Source organism: Hylobates moloch, unplaced genomic scaffold (assembly GCF_009828535.3).
Source record: "Hylobates moloch isolate HMO894 unplaced genomic scaffold, HMol_V3 SCAFFOLD_12, whole genome shotgun sequence".
NCBI classification, from domain to species: Eukaryota; Metazoa; Chordata; class Mammalia; order Primates; family Hylobatidae; genus Hylobates; species Hylobates moloch.
The window spans coordinates 21,352,744-21,368,432 of NW_026652287.1; the positions used below are offsets into that span (position 1 = coordinate 21,352,744).

Consider the following 15,689-nt stretch of genomic DNA (forward strand, 5'->3'; position numbering starts at 1 on the left):
GAGGCTGGGGGATGGGGCTGAAGAGTCCCAACCCTGTCATTATTGTCTTTCCTATGTCCAGCCCTCATACTGAGGCTGTCCATCACTTTGGAGATTTTGAGTATTTTAGGAGTTGCGTGCCAGGAAACCAGAACGAACACCAAATACCTATATTTAACAATATCACAAACAGCATACCTGGTCTCTACTCACAAGATGCCAGGAGCATTCCTCTCCAATCGTAACAAACAGAAATGTGTCTAGACATTGCCAAATGTCTCCTGAGGGGGCGGTGGAGCTGGGGCAAAACTGTCCTTGGCATTGAGAAGCAGCAGGTTGTTGCAAGGATTCAATGAGGAAGTTATTGTGCAGGTAGCACTTAGAACACAGTTGGCACATAGTAAATGCCATATAAAGGTCTACAATTATTATTTTCATTATTGTTCTCTAGCCCTGCCTTACCTTGTGGAAAATAAATATTTTGATAATATGAGGGCTTAAGCAAAACGGTGTGTATTGTTAAGCCCATATGTGATTCTACTGGGGAACAAGTATCCAAGTCCCTATTCTGAGATCAAAGGTCAGCAATGTCAGTATTCATTATAGTCTGACTCTTCTAGAGTTCCATTGTAGGACTCACCGTATCCTGTAGCAAACTAACAAGATCCCATGCTAATGGCCAGTTCAGCTGTCACTGGTCTGCACACACCCATTTTAAATCCCTTCCTGCATTCTCCAAATCATGTATATTTCAGATCTTCGGCTTTCCATAAATCTGTGGCCCTAAAACAAAAGGCTGCCCACCAAACTCACCCCCAAAAAGAGGGTGAATGAAAACAAAAAAGGGAGAAAGAGGAAAAACAAAAGGCTGAGTTTCTTTAAATTTCTGGCTCTGCAGAGCCCAAGCATTTCCAATGAAAAATAAAGAATTCTTTCTTCTGTGTCTATTTCAGCTGGCAACCAGCTTTTGCCTTGTGAATAATGTTACTGCATCATTATTCTATCCCACAAGGTAAAACAAAACGAGCAACTTAACAACCAGGAGTGTGCTCGTTAGGAGGGAATGGCTCATTTAAAAGCTCTTTAAATAATGTTGCTGTGTTCTCTATAATTTTGTAGCTCCCCACCCTCCAGTTTTTTCAGAGCTATGGGAAAGTTGTTACTTTGCACACAAGGTATATAAATAATGCCTTCCTGGAAGCCCCCTCCCCCAAACACTTTTCATTTTTTTAAAAATAATGTTTATTATTGCATTTACTCTTTTGGGATTCCTGGAGTGTCTACAAATAGATGAGCCTCTACAAATTCTGAGTAACTGTGGTCAGAAAAAAAACACTGGTTTAATTAGCCATGGTCCTATTTTTGAAATTACATCTGCTTTTTTTTTTTTTTTTTTAAATGAGGATTGGTCTATACAAAAACTTGAAGAGGATGAATTTGGGGGGATGCAAGTTAGTTCTGGTTTGAATTAATTTTCATGCTTTTGAAAGTGAAATCAAGAGTATTTAGTGAATAATATATCATCATACATTAAGCAAGATCAAGGGAAGAGAAATGAAAAGGCATGATTGCAGAAATGTGAATTGCCAGGAATACTGGATCACGTGATATGTGCTTCTGTAGTGAGTGCAAGCAAATAACTCTTCACAGTTCTGCTCCACATAGCTCCATCAGTTTGTCACCCCCAAATCCCGAGACTTGATTAATCATTGAAGTGATGAAAATTAACAGGCTCAGCCAGGCATGGTGGCTCACGCCTGTAATCCCAGCATTTTGGGAGGCTGAGGTGGGTGGATCACCTGAGGTCAGGAGTTCGAGACCAGCCTGGCCAACATGGCAAAACGCTGTCTCTATTAGAAGTAAAAAAATTGCCAGGTGCGGTGGCTCACGCCTGTAATCCCAGCACTTTGGGAGGCCGAGGCGGGAGGATCATGAGGTCAGGAAATCGAGACCATCTGGCTAACACGGTGAAACCCCGTCTCTACTAAAAATACAAAAAATTAGCCGGGCCTGGTGGTAGGCGCCTGTAGTCCTAGCTACTTGGGAGGCTGAGGCAGGAGAATGGCATGCACCCAGGAGGCAGAGCTGGCAGTGAGCCCAGATTGTGCCACTGCACTCCAGCCTGGGCGACAGAGCGAGACTCTGTCTCAAAAAACAAAAAAGAACTAAAAAAATTGGCCGGGTGTGCGCCACGTACCAGCTACTCGGGAGGCTGAGCAGGAGAATAGCTTGAATCCAGGAGGCGGAAGTTGCAGTGAGCCGAGATTGTGCCACTGCACTCCAGCCTGGGTGATAGAGCAAGACTCTGTCACCAAAAAAAAAAAAAAAAAAAAAGCTGGGCGCGGTGGCTCATGCCTGTAATCCCAGCACTTTGGAAGGCCGAGGTGGGCAGATCATGAGGTCAGGAGTTTGAGACCACCCTGGCCAACATGGCGAAACCCCACCTCTACGAAAAATACAAAAATTAGCCGTGCACAGTGGCAGGTGCCTGTAATCCCTGCTATTTGGGAGGCTGAGGCAGAAGTATCACTTGAATTCAGGAGGTGGAGGTTGCAGTTAGCTGAGATCACACCACTGCACTCTAGCCTGGGCAACAGAGCAAGAATCTGTCTCAAAAAAATAAAACAAAAAAGAAAAGAAAAGAAAATTATGAACAGGCTAATAAAAGGGCCCTGTGGCTTGCTGAAGGGTCACTGAAAATCAGAAAGCAAGTATAGAATCTACTGGACTAGATTCCCAAGTCTGCAGGTCTGTCTCCAAGCTTTCTCACTTGAGATATTTTTTCGTTTCTGAAATAGTGGCTGAAATGACCACAGCTATTTTTGAAGTTTAAATTTTAGCAACACTTCTCAATATCAGAACTCTTTCAGGAGAGTACTGTTCACTGCCTTTGTAGACAACTGTCTGACTCTCTGCTTTTGTTTAAAAGGGGTGTCTGAAAATCATTTAGGGGAAAGGAGAGCATTCAAAATGTTCACTTGTTGGTTGGGTGGTGTGGTGGCTCACACCTGTAATCCCAGCACTTTGGGAGGCCAAGGCAGGCAGATCACTCGAGGTGAGGAGTTCTGGCCAACATGAAAAAATGTCATCTCTACTAAAAATAGAAAAATTAGCTGGACATGGTGGTGAATGCCTATAATCCCAGCTACATGGGAGGCTGAGCGGGGAGGATCACTTGAACCCAGGAGGTTACAGTGAACTGAGATTGTGCCACTGCACTCCAGCCTGGGCAAGACAGCAAGACTCTGCCTAAAAACAAACAAACAAATCCCCCAAAACTAACAAAAATTAGCTGGGTGTGGTGGTGCACGCCTGTAGTCCCAGATACTCTGAAGGCTGAGATGGGAGGATTGCTTGGGACCACCTGGGAGGCAGATGCTGCAGTGAGCCAGATTGGTGGAACTGCACTCCAGCCTGGTTGGCAGAGTAAGACCCTGTCTCGAAAAAAAAAAAAAAGTTTTGTTTTAAAATTCAGGTGGGGAGGATTTCAAAGTGTCTGAACACCAGGAGGCAAGAATCATTTGGGACCACCATAGAGGCTGCCTGACACATCACTTCCTTTAAGGTGCATTACTCTAATATATATATATATTTACTTATTTTTTTGAGACGGAGTGTCACTCTGTCGCCAGGCTGGAGTGCAGTGGCATGATCTTGGCTCACTGCAACCTCTGCCTGCCAGGTTCAAGCGATTCTCCTGCCTCAGCCTCCTGAGTAGTTAGGACTACAGGCGCGCACCACCATGCCCAGCTAATTTTTGTATTTTCTTTTTTTTTGAGACGGAGTCTCGCTCTGTTGCGCAGGCTGGAGTGCAGTGGCGCCATCTCACCTCACTGCAAGCTCTGCCTCCCGGGTTCATGCCATTCTCCTGACTCAGCCTCCCGAGTAGCTGGGACTACAGGCGCCCACCACCACGCCTGGCTATTTTTTTGTATTTTTAGTAGAGACGGGGTTTCACTGTGTTAGCCAGGATGGCCTTGATCTCCTGACCTCATGATCCGCCCGCCTTGGCCTCCCAAAGTGCTAGGATTACAGGTGTGAGCCACCGCGCCCAGCTAATTTTTGTATTTTTAATAGAGACAGGGTTTCACCACATTGGCAAGGATGGTCTTGATCTCTTGACCTCAGGTGATCCGCCCACCTCAGTCTCCCAGAGTGCTGGGATTACAGGCGTAAGCCACCGTGCCCAGCCTACTCTGATATTTTCACATAAACTTAAGCCTTCTGAAGTCCAGAGAAAAGGTAGTTTCCATAAATAAATAAATAAAAATAAATAAACTTACCACATCACCCAACAATTTCTTTTTTTTTTTTTTTTTTTTTTTTTTGAGACGGAGTCTCGCTCTGTCGCCCAGGCTGGAGTGCAGTGGCGCAGTCTCGGCTCACTGCAAGCTCCGCCTCCCGGGTTCACGCCATTCTCCTGCCTCAGCCTCTCCGAGTAGCTGGGACTACAGGCGCCCGCCACCACGCCCGGCTAATTTTTTTGTATTTTTAGTAGAGACGGGGTTTCACCGTGGTCTCGATCTCCTGACCTTGTGATCCGCCCGCCTCGGCCTCCCAAAGTGCTGGGATTACAAGCGTGAGCCACCGCGCCCGGCCATCACCCAACAATTTCGTTTGTAGGAACGTACCTAAGATAAATGAAAACATACAACCACATGAAGATATATGTTCACAAATGTTCATAGCAGCATTCTTATTTTTCTTTCTTCTTCTTCTTTTTTTTTTGTGTGTGAGTGTTTTAGCAAGTCTATTAACTAAACGAGACAGGGTCTTGGTCTGCTGCCCAGGCTAGACTGCAGTGGCGCATTCGTAGCTCACAGCAACGTCGATCTCCTGGGCTCAAGCGGTCCTTCTGCTTCAGCCTCCCTAGAAGCTGGGACTACAGGTGCGTGCTACCATGACCAGCTAATTTTTTTTTTTTTTTTGAGACAGAGTATTGCTCTGTCACCCAGGCTTCAGTGCAATGGCGCGATCTCGGCTCACTGCAACCTCCGCCTCCTGGGTTCAAGCAATTCTCCTGCCTCCAAGCAATTCTCCTGCCTCAGCCTCCCAAGTAGCTGAGATTACAGGTGCCCGCCACCACGCCTGGCTAATTTTTTGTATTTTTAGTAGAGATGGGATTTCACCATGTAGGCCAGGCTGGTCTCAAACTCCTGATCTCAGGTGATTCACCCACCTCGGCCTCCCAAAGTGCTGGGATTAGAGGCATGAGCCACCACGCCCGGCCAACCAGCTAATTTTTTATTTTTAAAGTTTTTTTTTCATAGAGACAGGGTCTCTCTATGTTGCCCAGGCTGGTTTCAAACTCCTGGGTATTCAAGTGATCCTCCCATCTCAGTCTCCTAAAGTGTTGGGATTACAGGAGTGAGCCACCAATCTCAGCCCCAGCAGCATTTTCACAATACTCAAAAAGTTGACACAATCTAAACATCCACCATTTGGAAAGTAGACACAAAATGTGGTATGTCCATACATGGAATATGACGTAGCAATAATAAGGAATGAAATACTGCTACATGCCACACCTTAGATAAACCTCAAAAACATTATGACAAATGAAAGAAGGCAGACACAAAAGGCTGCATGCTGTAAGATTCTACTTATGTGAAAAATCTGGACAAATCCATAGAGAAAAAATGTAGATGAGCGGTTGCCTGGGGCTGAGGATGGGAACCAAACTGCCCATCCGCATGAAGGATCTTTTTGGGGTAATGAAAATGTTCTGAAATTAGTGGCAATGGTTGTGCAAATTTACTGTGTAAATTTACTGAGAATCATTAAATTGTACACAAAATAAGTGAATTTCATAGTATGTAAATTATATCTTGATAAAACTTAAGTTTTTATTCAATGGTAGTGAGTTAAAACAAACTTTCTCAGCTACATCAGCTTCAGGCCTTCTTTTTTTTTTAATTTTGAAAAAAATTTTTTTTTTTTTGAGACAGAGTCTCACTCTGTCGCCCAGACTGGAGTGCAGTGGCGCGATCTTGGCTCACTGCAAGCTCTGCCTCCTGGGTTCATGCCATTCTCCTGCCTCAGCCTCCCGAGTAGCTGGGACTACAGGCGCCTGCCACCACGCCTGGCTAATTTTTTGTATTTTTAGTAGAGACGGGGTTTCACCATGTTAGCCAGGATGGTCTCGATCTCCTGACCTCATGATCCACCCGCCTCGGCCTCCCAAAGTGCTGGGATTACAGGTGTGAGCCACCACGCCCCGCCTGAAAAATTTTTTATGGAGAGGAGGGTCTCACTATGTTGCCCAGGCTGGTCTCCTACTTCTTGGTTCAAAGGATCTGCCTGCTTTGGCCTTCCAAAGTGCTGGGATTATAGGTATAGGCCACCAGCCTAACCAGCCTAGGCCTTCTTATTCAACTTCCATTTTTCCTTCCATCGACCTGAAACTTGTTATTTTTTTTTTTGAGATGGAGTCTCACTCTGTCGCCCAGGCTGGAGTGCAGTGGTGTGATCTCGCTCACTGCAAGGACCGCCTCCCGGGTTCACGCCATTCTCCTGCCTCAGCCTTCCATGTAGCTGGGACTACAGGCGCGCATCACCATACCCGGCTGATTTTTGTATTTTTAGTAGAGACGGGATTTCACCACATAGGCCAGGCTGGTCTCGAACTCCTGACCTCAGGTGATCCACCGGCCACTGCCTCCCAAAGTGCTGAGATTACAGGCGTGAGGCACCGCGCCGGCCGAAACTTGTTCTTAAGATTGTATTCTGGGACCTGGATTCCAATCAGAGAAAAGTCATTGTATTTCTTTTTTTTTTTTTTTTTTCTAGATAAAGTTTCACTCTTGTCGCCCAGGCTGGAGTGCAGTGGTGCCGTCTTTGTTCACTGTAACCTCCGCCTCCCGGGTTCAAGCGATTCTCCTGCCTCAGCATCCTGGGTAGCTGGGATTACAGACGCTCACCACCACGCTCAGCTAATTTTTTTTATATTTTTAGTAGCGATGGGGTTTCACACTGTTGGCCAGGCTGGTCTTGAACTCCTGACCTCAGGTGATCCACCCGCCTCGGCCTCCCAAAGTGCTGGGATTACAGGTGTGAGCCACCGCGCCAGGCCAGTGATTGTATTTCTATTAAAGAAAGAATAGAACGGGACACCATTGCCCACCTGCTCCATTGCAGGCCTCCTTGCTGTTCCTCAGACTCCCCCCTCAGATCCTTTGCCCTCGCTGTGCCCTCCACCTGGAGCGTTTCTCCCCAGGATCCTCATGCCCATGCTCATTTGGGTCCCTGCCCCATGTCACCCTCTCCAGGAGCTTCCCCTCACAGCAGCCCTGGCCTGTACCACAGCCGGGTACAGGTATTTTTTTGTTTCCTCAACTGGTTTTTTAGTTCCAATTTCCTTTAGGTTACTTTTATTTATTTATTTATTTTATTTATTTATTTATTTTTTGAGACGGAGTCTCGCTCTGTCGCCCAGGCTGGAGTGCATGATCTTGGCTGACTGCAACCTACACCTCCCGGATTCAAGCAATTCTCCTGCCTCAGCCTCTCGAGTAGCTGGGATCACAGGCGCCCACCACCACACCCGGCTAATTTTTATATTTTTAGTAGAGACGGGGTTTCACCATGTTGGCTAGGCTAGGTTAATTTTTAAAGGGTTTTGCAGTGGTCCCTCGATCTACTTTTTACCTTAGATGGGAAATAAAACTGATTTCCTACATTGGCAGAGTACAATGATCATTTTTGCCTGGACTATCTAGGAGGTTAATTTCAGTTGGGCTACTGAAAACTGCTGGTTCAATCATTCTCCACGTTTATCTAAGTCTTTACCTTTATCTGGACAGTTCTAGGACATTGAGGGGAATTTTGGTGTTTCTTCCCCTATTATTTCCTGAAGTCATTTCACTTTAAAAAACAATAGATTCACTGCTCAAAAAAAAAAAAAAGTTATCTACTTTCTTCCAGTTTAATTGCAACACATTTTAAAAAGGGTCTACTGTGCTGGCTGGGTAAGTTAAATTAAAACTTCTAAAGGGTCCAAGGTCTAAAGTTCGCACATTCTTGTAAGGTCGGCTCTGTCTCTACCGAGGGAGATCCCATTATCCGTAGTTCTACCAGTCCCAATCCCATATATTTCCTTTAGAATCTCATGAATGAGGAAAAAGAAGTTCAAGTGAGGGAACAAAGGTTCAAATGAAGGTCAGATACCTAAAAGAGTTTTCTGGTGACTGTGCGCGGCTGGGGTGGAAAAAGTGGGGAAAAGCTACCCAGATGTGGGTGGCCCCGGAGGGTTGCTCCACTCCAGCCCCGGCAGGGCAGGACAGCGCGGCCTGCCTGGGAGATGCCCAGAGCCACTGGAGCGCCTACTGCGTGGCGGGCGGGGGAAGGCAGGAAAACGGCGGGATGCTGTGTCCCCTGAGTCTGGCAGGGTTCTAGGTGATTTACACGTAGCAAGACACATTCTCCGCCCCAAGGCACTCGCAGTCCATTTTCCGGGTTGCATCAGGTGGGGGCAAACGAGGTCCCCGCAGAAGCGAGGACGCTGAAGGAATACAGTGGGAGAAGAAATCCTTCTCCAGTCCTCCACACCAGGCAGGCCCCAGAGGCTAAGACCGACACGCCCTCCCCGAAGGGCAGACCCGCCTCGGGGAGGGCGGATCCGGGTAGGGCCCGCCGCCTGGCCCTCACCCGACCCCAGCGAACGCGGCCCAGCGCTGCGCCCGCTCCTCACGTGTCCCTCCCGGCCCCGGGGCCACCTCACGTTCTGCTTCCGTCCGACCCCTCCGACTTCCGGTAAAGAGTCCCTATCCGCACCTCCGCTCCCACGCGGCGCCTCGGCGCGCCCAGCCTCTGATGCTCTCAGCGGCCGCAGCTCCTCGGAGTCCCGCGGTGGCCACCGAGTCTCGCCACTTCGCCGCAGCCAGGTGGCCCGGGTGGCGCTCGCTCCAGCGGCCGGCGCGGCGGAGCGGGCGGGGCGGCGGTGGCGCGGCCCCGGGACCGTATCCCTCCGCCGCCCCTCCCCCGCTCGGCCCCGGCCCCCCTCCCTCCCGGCAGAGCTCGCCTCCCTCCGCCTCAGACTGTTTTGGTAGCAACGGCAACGGCGGTGGTGCGTTCCGGCCCGGCTCCCGGCGGCTCTTTGGTCTCGGCGGGCCTCCCCGCCCCTTCGTCGTTCTCCTTCTCCCCCTCGCCAGCCCGGGCGCCCCTCCGGCCGCGCCAACCCGCGCCTCCCCGCTCGGCGCCCGCGCGTCCCCGCCGCGCTCCGGCGTCTCCTCGGCGCGCCCGGCTCCCGGCTGTCCCCGCCCGGCGTGCGAGCCGGTGTATGGGCCTCTCACCATGTCGCTGAAGCCCCAGCAGCAGCAGCAACAGCAGCAGCAGCAACAGCAGCAGCAGCAGCAGCAGCAGCCGCCGCCGCCCGCGGCTGCCAATGTCCGCAAGCCCGGCGGCAGCGGCCTTCTAGCGTCGCCCGCCGCCGCACCTTCGCCGTCCTCGTCCTCGGTCTCCTCGTCCTCGGCCACGATTCCCTCCTCGGTGGCCGCGGCGACCTCCGGCGGCGGGAGGCCCGGCCTGGGCAGGTGGGTGTCGGCACCCCAGCCCCCTCCGCTCCCGGCCTGGCGTCCCCTCCCCCGCGTCCCGCGCCGCCGTCCCCGCCCCGTGACCCGCCGGGCTACCCGGGGTGGGCTGGGGGGCCGGCAGCGCGGGGGAGACTCGCTCGGGCCTGAGCCCCGAGGCTTGGCCGGTGGGCGCTGCCGGGGTCCTCTGGGATTGTCAGGCCTGTCCAGCCTCCCGCAGCATCCCCGCCCCCTCCCCCAGCGGTCAAGATGGAGGGAGCGGGCGGTCTCCCCTCCCCACGCGTGTTGGGAGGGGTTCTCGGGTAGCGGCGATGGTCAGCCCCGGCTCCCCCTTCCGTACGATCCTCCGCCCGCAGCGTGGGGATGCTCGGGCAGCTCCCCCACTCCCGGTTTAGGTGTGAACGTTGGAGGGGTCTGGAGGCTTTGGTGTTTTCTGGAACATGTCCCCCCCCCCATGGGGGACATCTCGGGAGGGGAGAAGTTAGGGCTGCGTCCCCCGTGCCGGTTAAAGGAGTAGGCACCGGGCTTCTCCGGAATCATCAGGGTCTGTCGGGGCTCTCTCCCCGCCCCCTCCCAGTCCTGGGAAAGATTGGAGGACGGGGTGGAGACAGGTGGGCCTTGGCCCCCGCACCCCTCCGCGTTCGTGTCCGAGGCGGCGGCGGGGGCTCCTGAACTCCCCTGGAATCGTGGGGCTCCGTGTGGCCTCCCGCAGCGTTCCACCCTCCCCTACCTGGGGAAGGGAAGGGGTGGGGAGTGCCCGGCCCCGTCCCGGCCTTCCTCCTTCCCTGCCAGGCCTCTCCGGCGCGCGGGTGGTGGCCGATCCGCATTGCTGTTCGAGGCCGCGGTGGAGAAGGCGCCTGTGGAACATCGGTGGGTGAGGGCTGGACCCAGGAGATCCGGGGTGGCGGTGCTGGTGGCAGGGGGCGGGCACCCTGCGCACTTATCGCAACCCCCGCCCCAATTTCGGAAATGCTAGGAGAGATTGCAGCAGGGGACGTGGTCGGGTTCCTGAAGGCAGAAAGGCAGGTGTTTATTGGCGTCTTTTTCCCTCCTAAGCTGGGGTTGTAGTAGGGTCTGGGGGCTCAGTGTTGTCCCGGCTAACTGGGTTTGACTCGAGGGTGTGTTTGTGCAGGAGGGCCTGTTGGGGGTGGTGGGCGGTTGTCAGTTCGTATTTCACGAACTAGGAAAATGCTTAGTGTTCAAAGGGAAAAGCAAACGTCAATAGACTCCATTCCATTGTGGCCGGTGTCCTTAACTTCGGGAGTGCCGCCAGAGCTTACCAAGGGCACGCAAGTCCATTTCCCCTGTGCCTCAAGTCCATCCGTGTTGCAGGCACTGCTGTGCCTTCTTTAGGCCTAGGCCGCCGGCTTGACAGGGCGGGTGACCGACGTCCTCCTTAAATAGACATCTTGGGCTTTGGAAGGTGGAATAAGAGGATTTTTCATTCATCTGAGTTTTCTTTTTGAAAACACATTTTCAGCAACCCATTTCCAAAGAATTTTTATTTACAGCAGAAATTCCCCATCAAGAGGAATCAACTGGTTTTTTAAGGAATTCTGCTGCCTTCAAAGGGGGCAGAAACAGTCGGTTATTTGACTTTACACGCCCCGCCCCCCCTTCCCCTTCTCTGAGTCTGAAGCATCCCAAACACTACTTAGCCAAACTAATTCAGATGAAGTGATCATTTCCCCCAGTAGGGTAACTTCAGTTTCCCTTTATCGTGGGCATCTAGCGAAGAATGAAAAAATTTAAAATACAATTTTTATAGAAAAGGATGTATTCTGTTTTTACTTTCTTAGGTATTAGGAAGAGATTTGGCAGATATATTCAACATGTTCAAATATATAAACATTAAAACTAAGGTTATTAAGTTGCATTGACTACTAACTAGGCTTAAAAATTAGATTATAACAGAATTTGCTCATGAGTAGTTTGAGTGATCAAAGATATTTGGAATGTTTTAGTACCACAAGGTCTTTTTTCTGTTCTGTAAGGCTTTACAACAATTTAAGGTTAATTTAGATTTTTCCTTGCTTTAAGTTCTTTTACTTGAGACCTAAATGGTAGCCCTTATTCTTTTTGATGAATAGGTGAAATTTTGTTTAATGTGTTGGATTTGTATAATGTGAAATTTTATTCTTGAACAGATCGTTAATGTACTTGTAGAATTACTTTGAATCACTTTCCTGCCTTCCTTGTAAATAAGTTTCAGCTTCTAGAATCTTCTCACTTAGGTTTGTGCGTATCAACAGCGAAAATAAGTTTCTGAGAGCAAGGGTGAAAAAAGAATATGCAGCATTCGGTTTGACAAGTTTCGAGATAGCAAAATATTCTTGAAAGTCTGGAAATTCACATCTGCTTTAAGAAACATTTCATAATTTGACTTTTTGTGTGTGTGTGTGTGTGTGTGAATAGTTTTTCATGACTTTCAGAAATGATTTATTTTGTCTTCGTTATACATATTTTTGAAGGTGGCTGTTTTAGGAAAGATAACGTAATCACAATATTAGAACATAATTTTACTTCAATCTAATTTTTGTGTGTGTGTGTGTGTGTGTGTGTGTGTGTGTTTTGAGACGGAATCTCACTCTGTTGCCCAGGCTGGAGTGCAGTGGCCTGATCTCAGTTTACTGCAGTCTCTGCCTCCTGGGTTCATTCAAGTGATTTTCCAGCCTCAGCCTCCTGAGTAGCTGGGATTACAGGTTCGTGCCACCACACCTGGCTAATTTTTTTTGTATTTTTAGTGAGGACGGGGTTTTGCCATGTTGGCCAGGCTGGTCTCGATCTCCTGACCTCAAGTGATCCACCTGCCTTGGCCTCCCAAAGTGCTGGGATTACAGGCGTGAGCTACTGCCCCTGGTCAGTTTTTGTATTTTTAGTAGAGACGGGGTTTCACCATGTTGGCCAGGCTGGTCTCGAACTCCTCCTGACCTCAAGTGATTTGCCGGCCTCAGCCTCCCAAAGTGCCAGGATTACAGGCAGGAATGAGCCACTGCCCCCAACCATCAGTCTAATTCTGATTTTTGCTTTTTACCTTTTCATTTTTATGTAGTAGAGGTGATTGCGTATGTTATTTTGTAGTTAGCTTTTTTCCCCTGAACGTTGTATTGTAAATGTAATTTTTTTTTTTTTTGAGACGGAGTCTCAGTCTGTTGCCCAGTTTGAAGTGCAGTGGTACGATCTCAGCTCACTGCAGCCTCTGACTCCTGGGTTCAAGCGATTCTCCCGCCTCAGCCTCCTGAGTAGCTGGGGCTACAGGAATGTGCCACCACGCTTGGCCAATTTTTGTATTTTTAGTAGAGACAAGGTTTCACCATGTTGGCCAGTTTGGTCTCCAACTACCGACCTCAGGTGATCCGCCTGCCTCGGCCTCCCAAAGTGCTGGGATTGCAGGCTGCAGGCGTGAGCCACTGCTCCCGGCCCTTAGGGTTTTTAACCATTCTATTGTTGGGAATTGGGTTTCCACTTTTTTGTTATAGATAGTGGTGCAGTGAACATTTTTAAATAGCTTTTTGCTTCAGTGTAATTATTTCCTTAGAGAAAGTTACCAAGAGTGGTTTTACTAGTTCAAAGGGCTTCAGGATTTTTATGGCTCTTGCTAGCGGTGCTCTGTTATTCGTTAGAAGACTTCTATTACTTCCAGTGCCAAGAAGGTTGCTCTTCCATAGAATAGTTTCTTTGTAGTTTGTCAAATATTGTGGGGAATTTTTAAAGGAAAAATTGCATTTTTACTGTCAAGTGCATACATTATTAAGTGCTTTTGTTAGTTACCAGATTATTTATATTTGAGTTTAATTTGGTTCCCCTGAGGATTTAATAAGGTAATATATGTGAAGATGTTTTGAAACCTGTAACCATTATTATTAATGAGGGTACTTGGTTTATCTATTGTGCTGATAGTGCTGAGTAAAGTGCAGGAATGAAATTCCTGAGGAACTGTTCTAAAGCTTTGTTGTTGTTAACCTCTCTTTTTCATCTGAAAGTGTTTTTTATTAGCTGTTAGCCTATGACCAGGTTATTTTTGGTAACTTTTTTGTAATTTCGTGGCACTATTGGGAATTTTCACTGGTTGACTCTTCTTCTTCTACATTCCCTTCCCCATTAAAAATAAAAATACGGATTTACAATTGTTACTCTATTCCTAAACCTAAATAATATGACATTAGAATTGCTTGGGATACAGGATTCAGTGTGAATAAAATATTTTTCTTTTAGTGATTTTCAGCTTAGTATTTTTACTGCTTCTTTCTCTTGAGGCGTTGCAACTTAAAAATTATGCTGTTTAGCCAGGCACCTGTAATCCCAGCTACTCGGGAGGCTGAGGCAGGAGAATCATTTGAGCCCAGGAGGCGGAGGTTGCAGTCAGCTGAGATTGCGCCACTGCGCTCCAGCCTGGGAGACAGAGTGAGACTCTATCTCAAAAAAAAAAAAAAAGTGTGCCGTGATTTAATGTAGTTGTTCATCATGCTTCCATTTAAATTTCAGTGAGACTGTTCATCTTTTGCAGTTAAATATCTTGTAGAAGGGCCTAAAATACCTACGTTGAATACAGCTTTATTGAAGCATGTATGTACACGGGGTTTTTGGGATGAATCAGTGAATAAAGCAAACATATTGTCCTTTTGGAGTTTACATTCTAATGTGACTAGGCAGACAATGAGACATTAAATTACCAGCCTATGTATAATAGTGTATAAGAGCTATGGAATTAGAAGAAAGCTGATAAAAGGTATAGGGAGTGTGGGGAGGGGAATGAGTTACAATTTTAAATGGATTAGAGGGAACTTCATTGAGGAGCTAACATTTGAGCAAAGATTTGAAGGTCGGGTATTTAGCCATTTGCTTTTTATCTAGGTTAATTAGTCATGTGGCTTCATTAGTAATTTATAAGGTTTAAATGGCACCATCCTTTGTTATTCTTTTATATGCACATTGATACTAACCATCTCTGAAGTTAGACCAAAAAAGTTAATTGACATTGAGGGTCATTAGAGGTAAATTGTAGATGGCTATTACTAACCAAAGAGGCATGTTTTGTTTTTCTTTTGGGCTTATGTATTTTACCTAATTAGTTTAGTTTTTGTTTCAAGTATGTGGAGAAAATAAACTTTTTAAGTTTGGGCCAAAACTTGCATTGGCTTTCTTTTTCTTTTTCTTTTTCTTTTTTTTTTTTTAGGAGAAAAATGTAAGCCTGTAGTTGCTTGAAGATTTCACATTCTGAAACAGTGAAAACATGGGATCAGTCATGGTGTTCCTTTTTTTGGTTAAATGTAAACTTGTATTTTCAGTGTTACTCTAATTAGCAATGGTTTATACTTTTACATAAGGGATGTTAACTCATATTGTAGCTATTTAATAGCCATGTATTTTGACTTAAAGGAGAATCTCAAAGGCCAGGCGCGGTGGCTCATACCTGTAATCCCAGCACTTTAGGAGGCCGAGACGGGTGGATCACCTGGGGTCAGGAGTTCGAGACTAGTCTGGCCAACATGGTGAAACCCCCATCTCTACTAAAAATACAAAAATTAGCCGGGCATGGTGGTGGGCACCTGTAATCCCAGCTTCTTGGGAGGCTGAAGGAAGAGAATTGCTTGATCCCAGGAGGCGGAGGTTGCAGTGAGCTGAGATCATGCCATTACACTCCAGCCTGGGCAACAGAGCAAGACTCTGTCTCAAAACAAACAAACAAACAAAAAGCAAAGGAGTATCTCATTTTTTTTTGTCCTAAATAGCTACAGCTGTGTTAGAACTGTCACCTTAGCAAAGTATGGTTTTTTACTTTGAAAGGAATTTTAAGGTTTTAGAAGATTGTCCTCTAGAATTACAATTTTCTGTTTTGACTAGTGATAGTATTTTGATGTTGTATAAATAGTTGAGCATGAACAAAACCCTATTTTTTTTTTTTTTAGCTATTTCAAGTGATTGTGACAACTTCAATGGAGATGTAAACAGTTTATTAACAGTCACACCTGCTATTATCTTTTTTTTTGTTTGTTTGTTTGAGACGGAGTCTTGCTCTGTCGCCTAGGCTGGAGTGCAGTGGCACGATCTCTGCTTACTGCAACTTTTGCCCCCTGGGTTCAAGTGATTCTCCTGCCTCAGCCTCCTGAGTAGCTGGGACTACATGTGCATGCCACCACGCCCGGCTAATTTTTAGTAGAGACAGGGTTTCACCATGTTGGC

The 15,689-nt window shown here is 47.6% G+C and overlaps 1 protein-coding gene across 14 annotated transcripts in view; it reads left to right on the forward strand.

Moving 5' to 3' along the window:
- Positions 1 to 8,773: 8,773 nt before the first annotated feature.
- The window catches only part of ATXN2 (ataxin 2), a 150,947-nt gene continuing 144,031 nt past the window's right edge, over positions 8,774 to 15,689 (forward strand). For 2 of the 14 annotated variants that reach the window (XM_032168661.2, XM_032168662.2), the window contains exon 1: positions 8,783 to 9,509. In XM_032168661.2, coding sequence (XP_032024552.1) covers positions 8,791 to 9,509 — 719 coding nt within the window. In that variant the 5' untranslated portion in view covers positions 8,783 to 8,790. Of the gene's footprint in view, positions 9,510 to 10,139; positions 10,377 to 15,689 lie in introns of those variants that run through there. The other 12 variants (XM_032168672.2, XM_032168676.2, XM_032168663.2 and 9 more) reach the window with 8 other exon arrangements.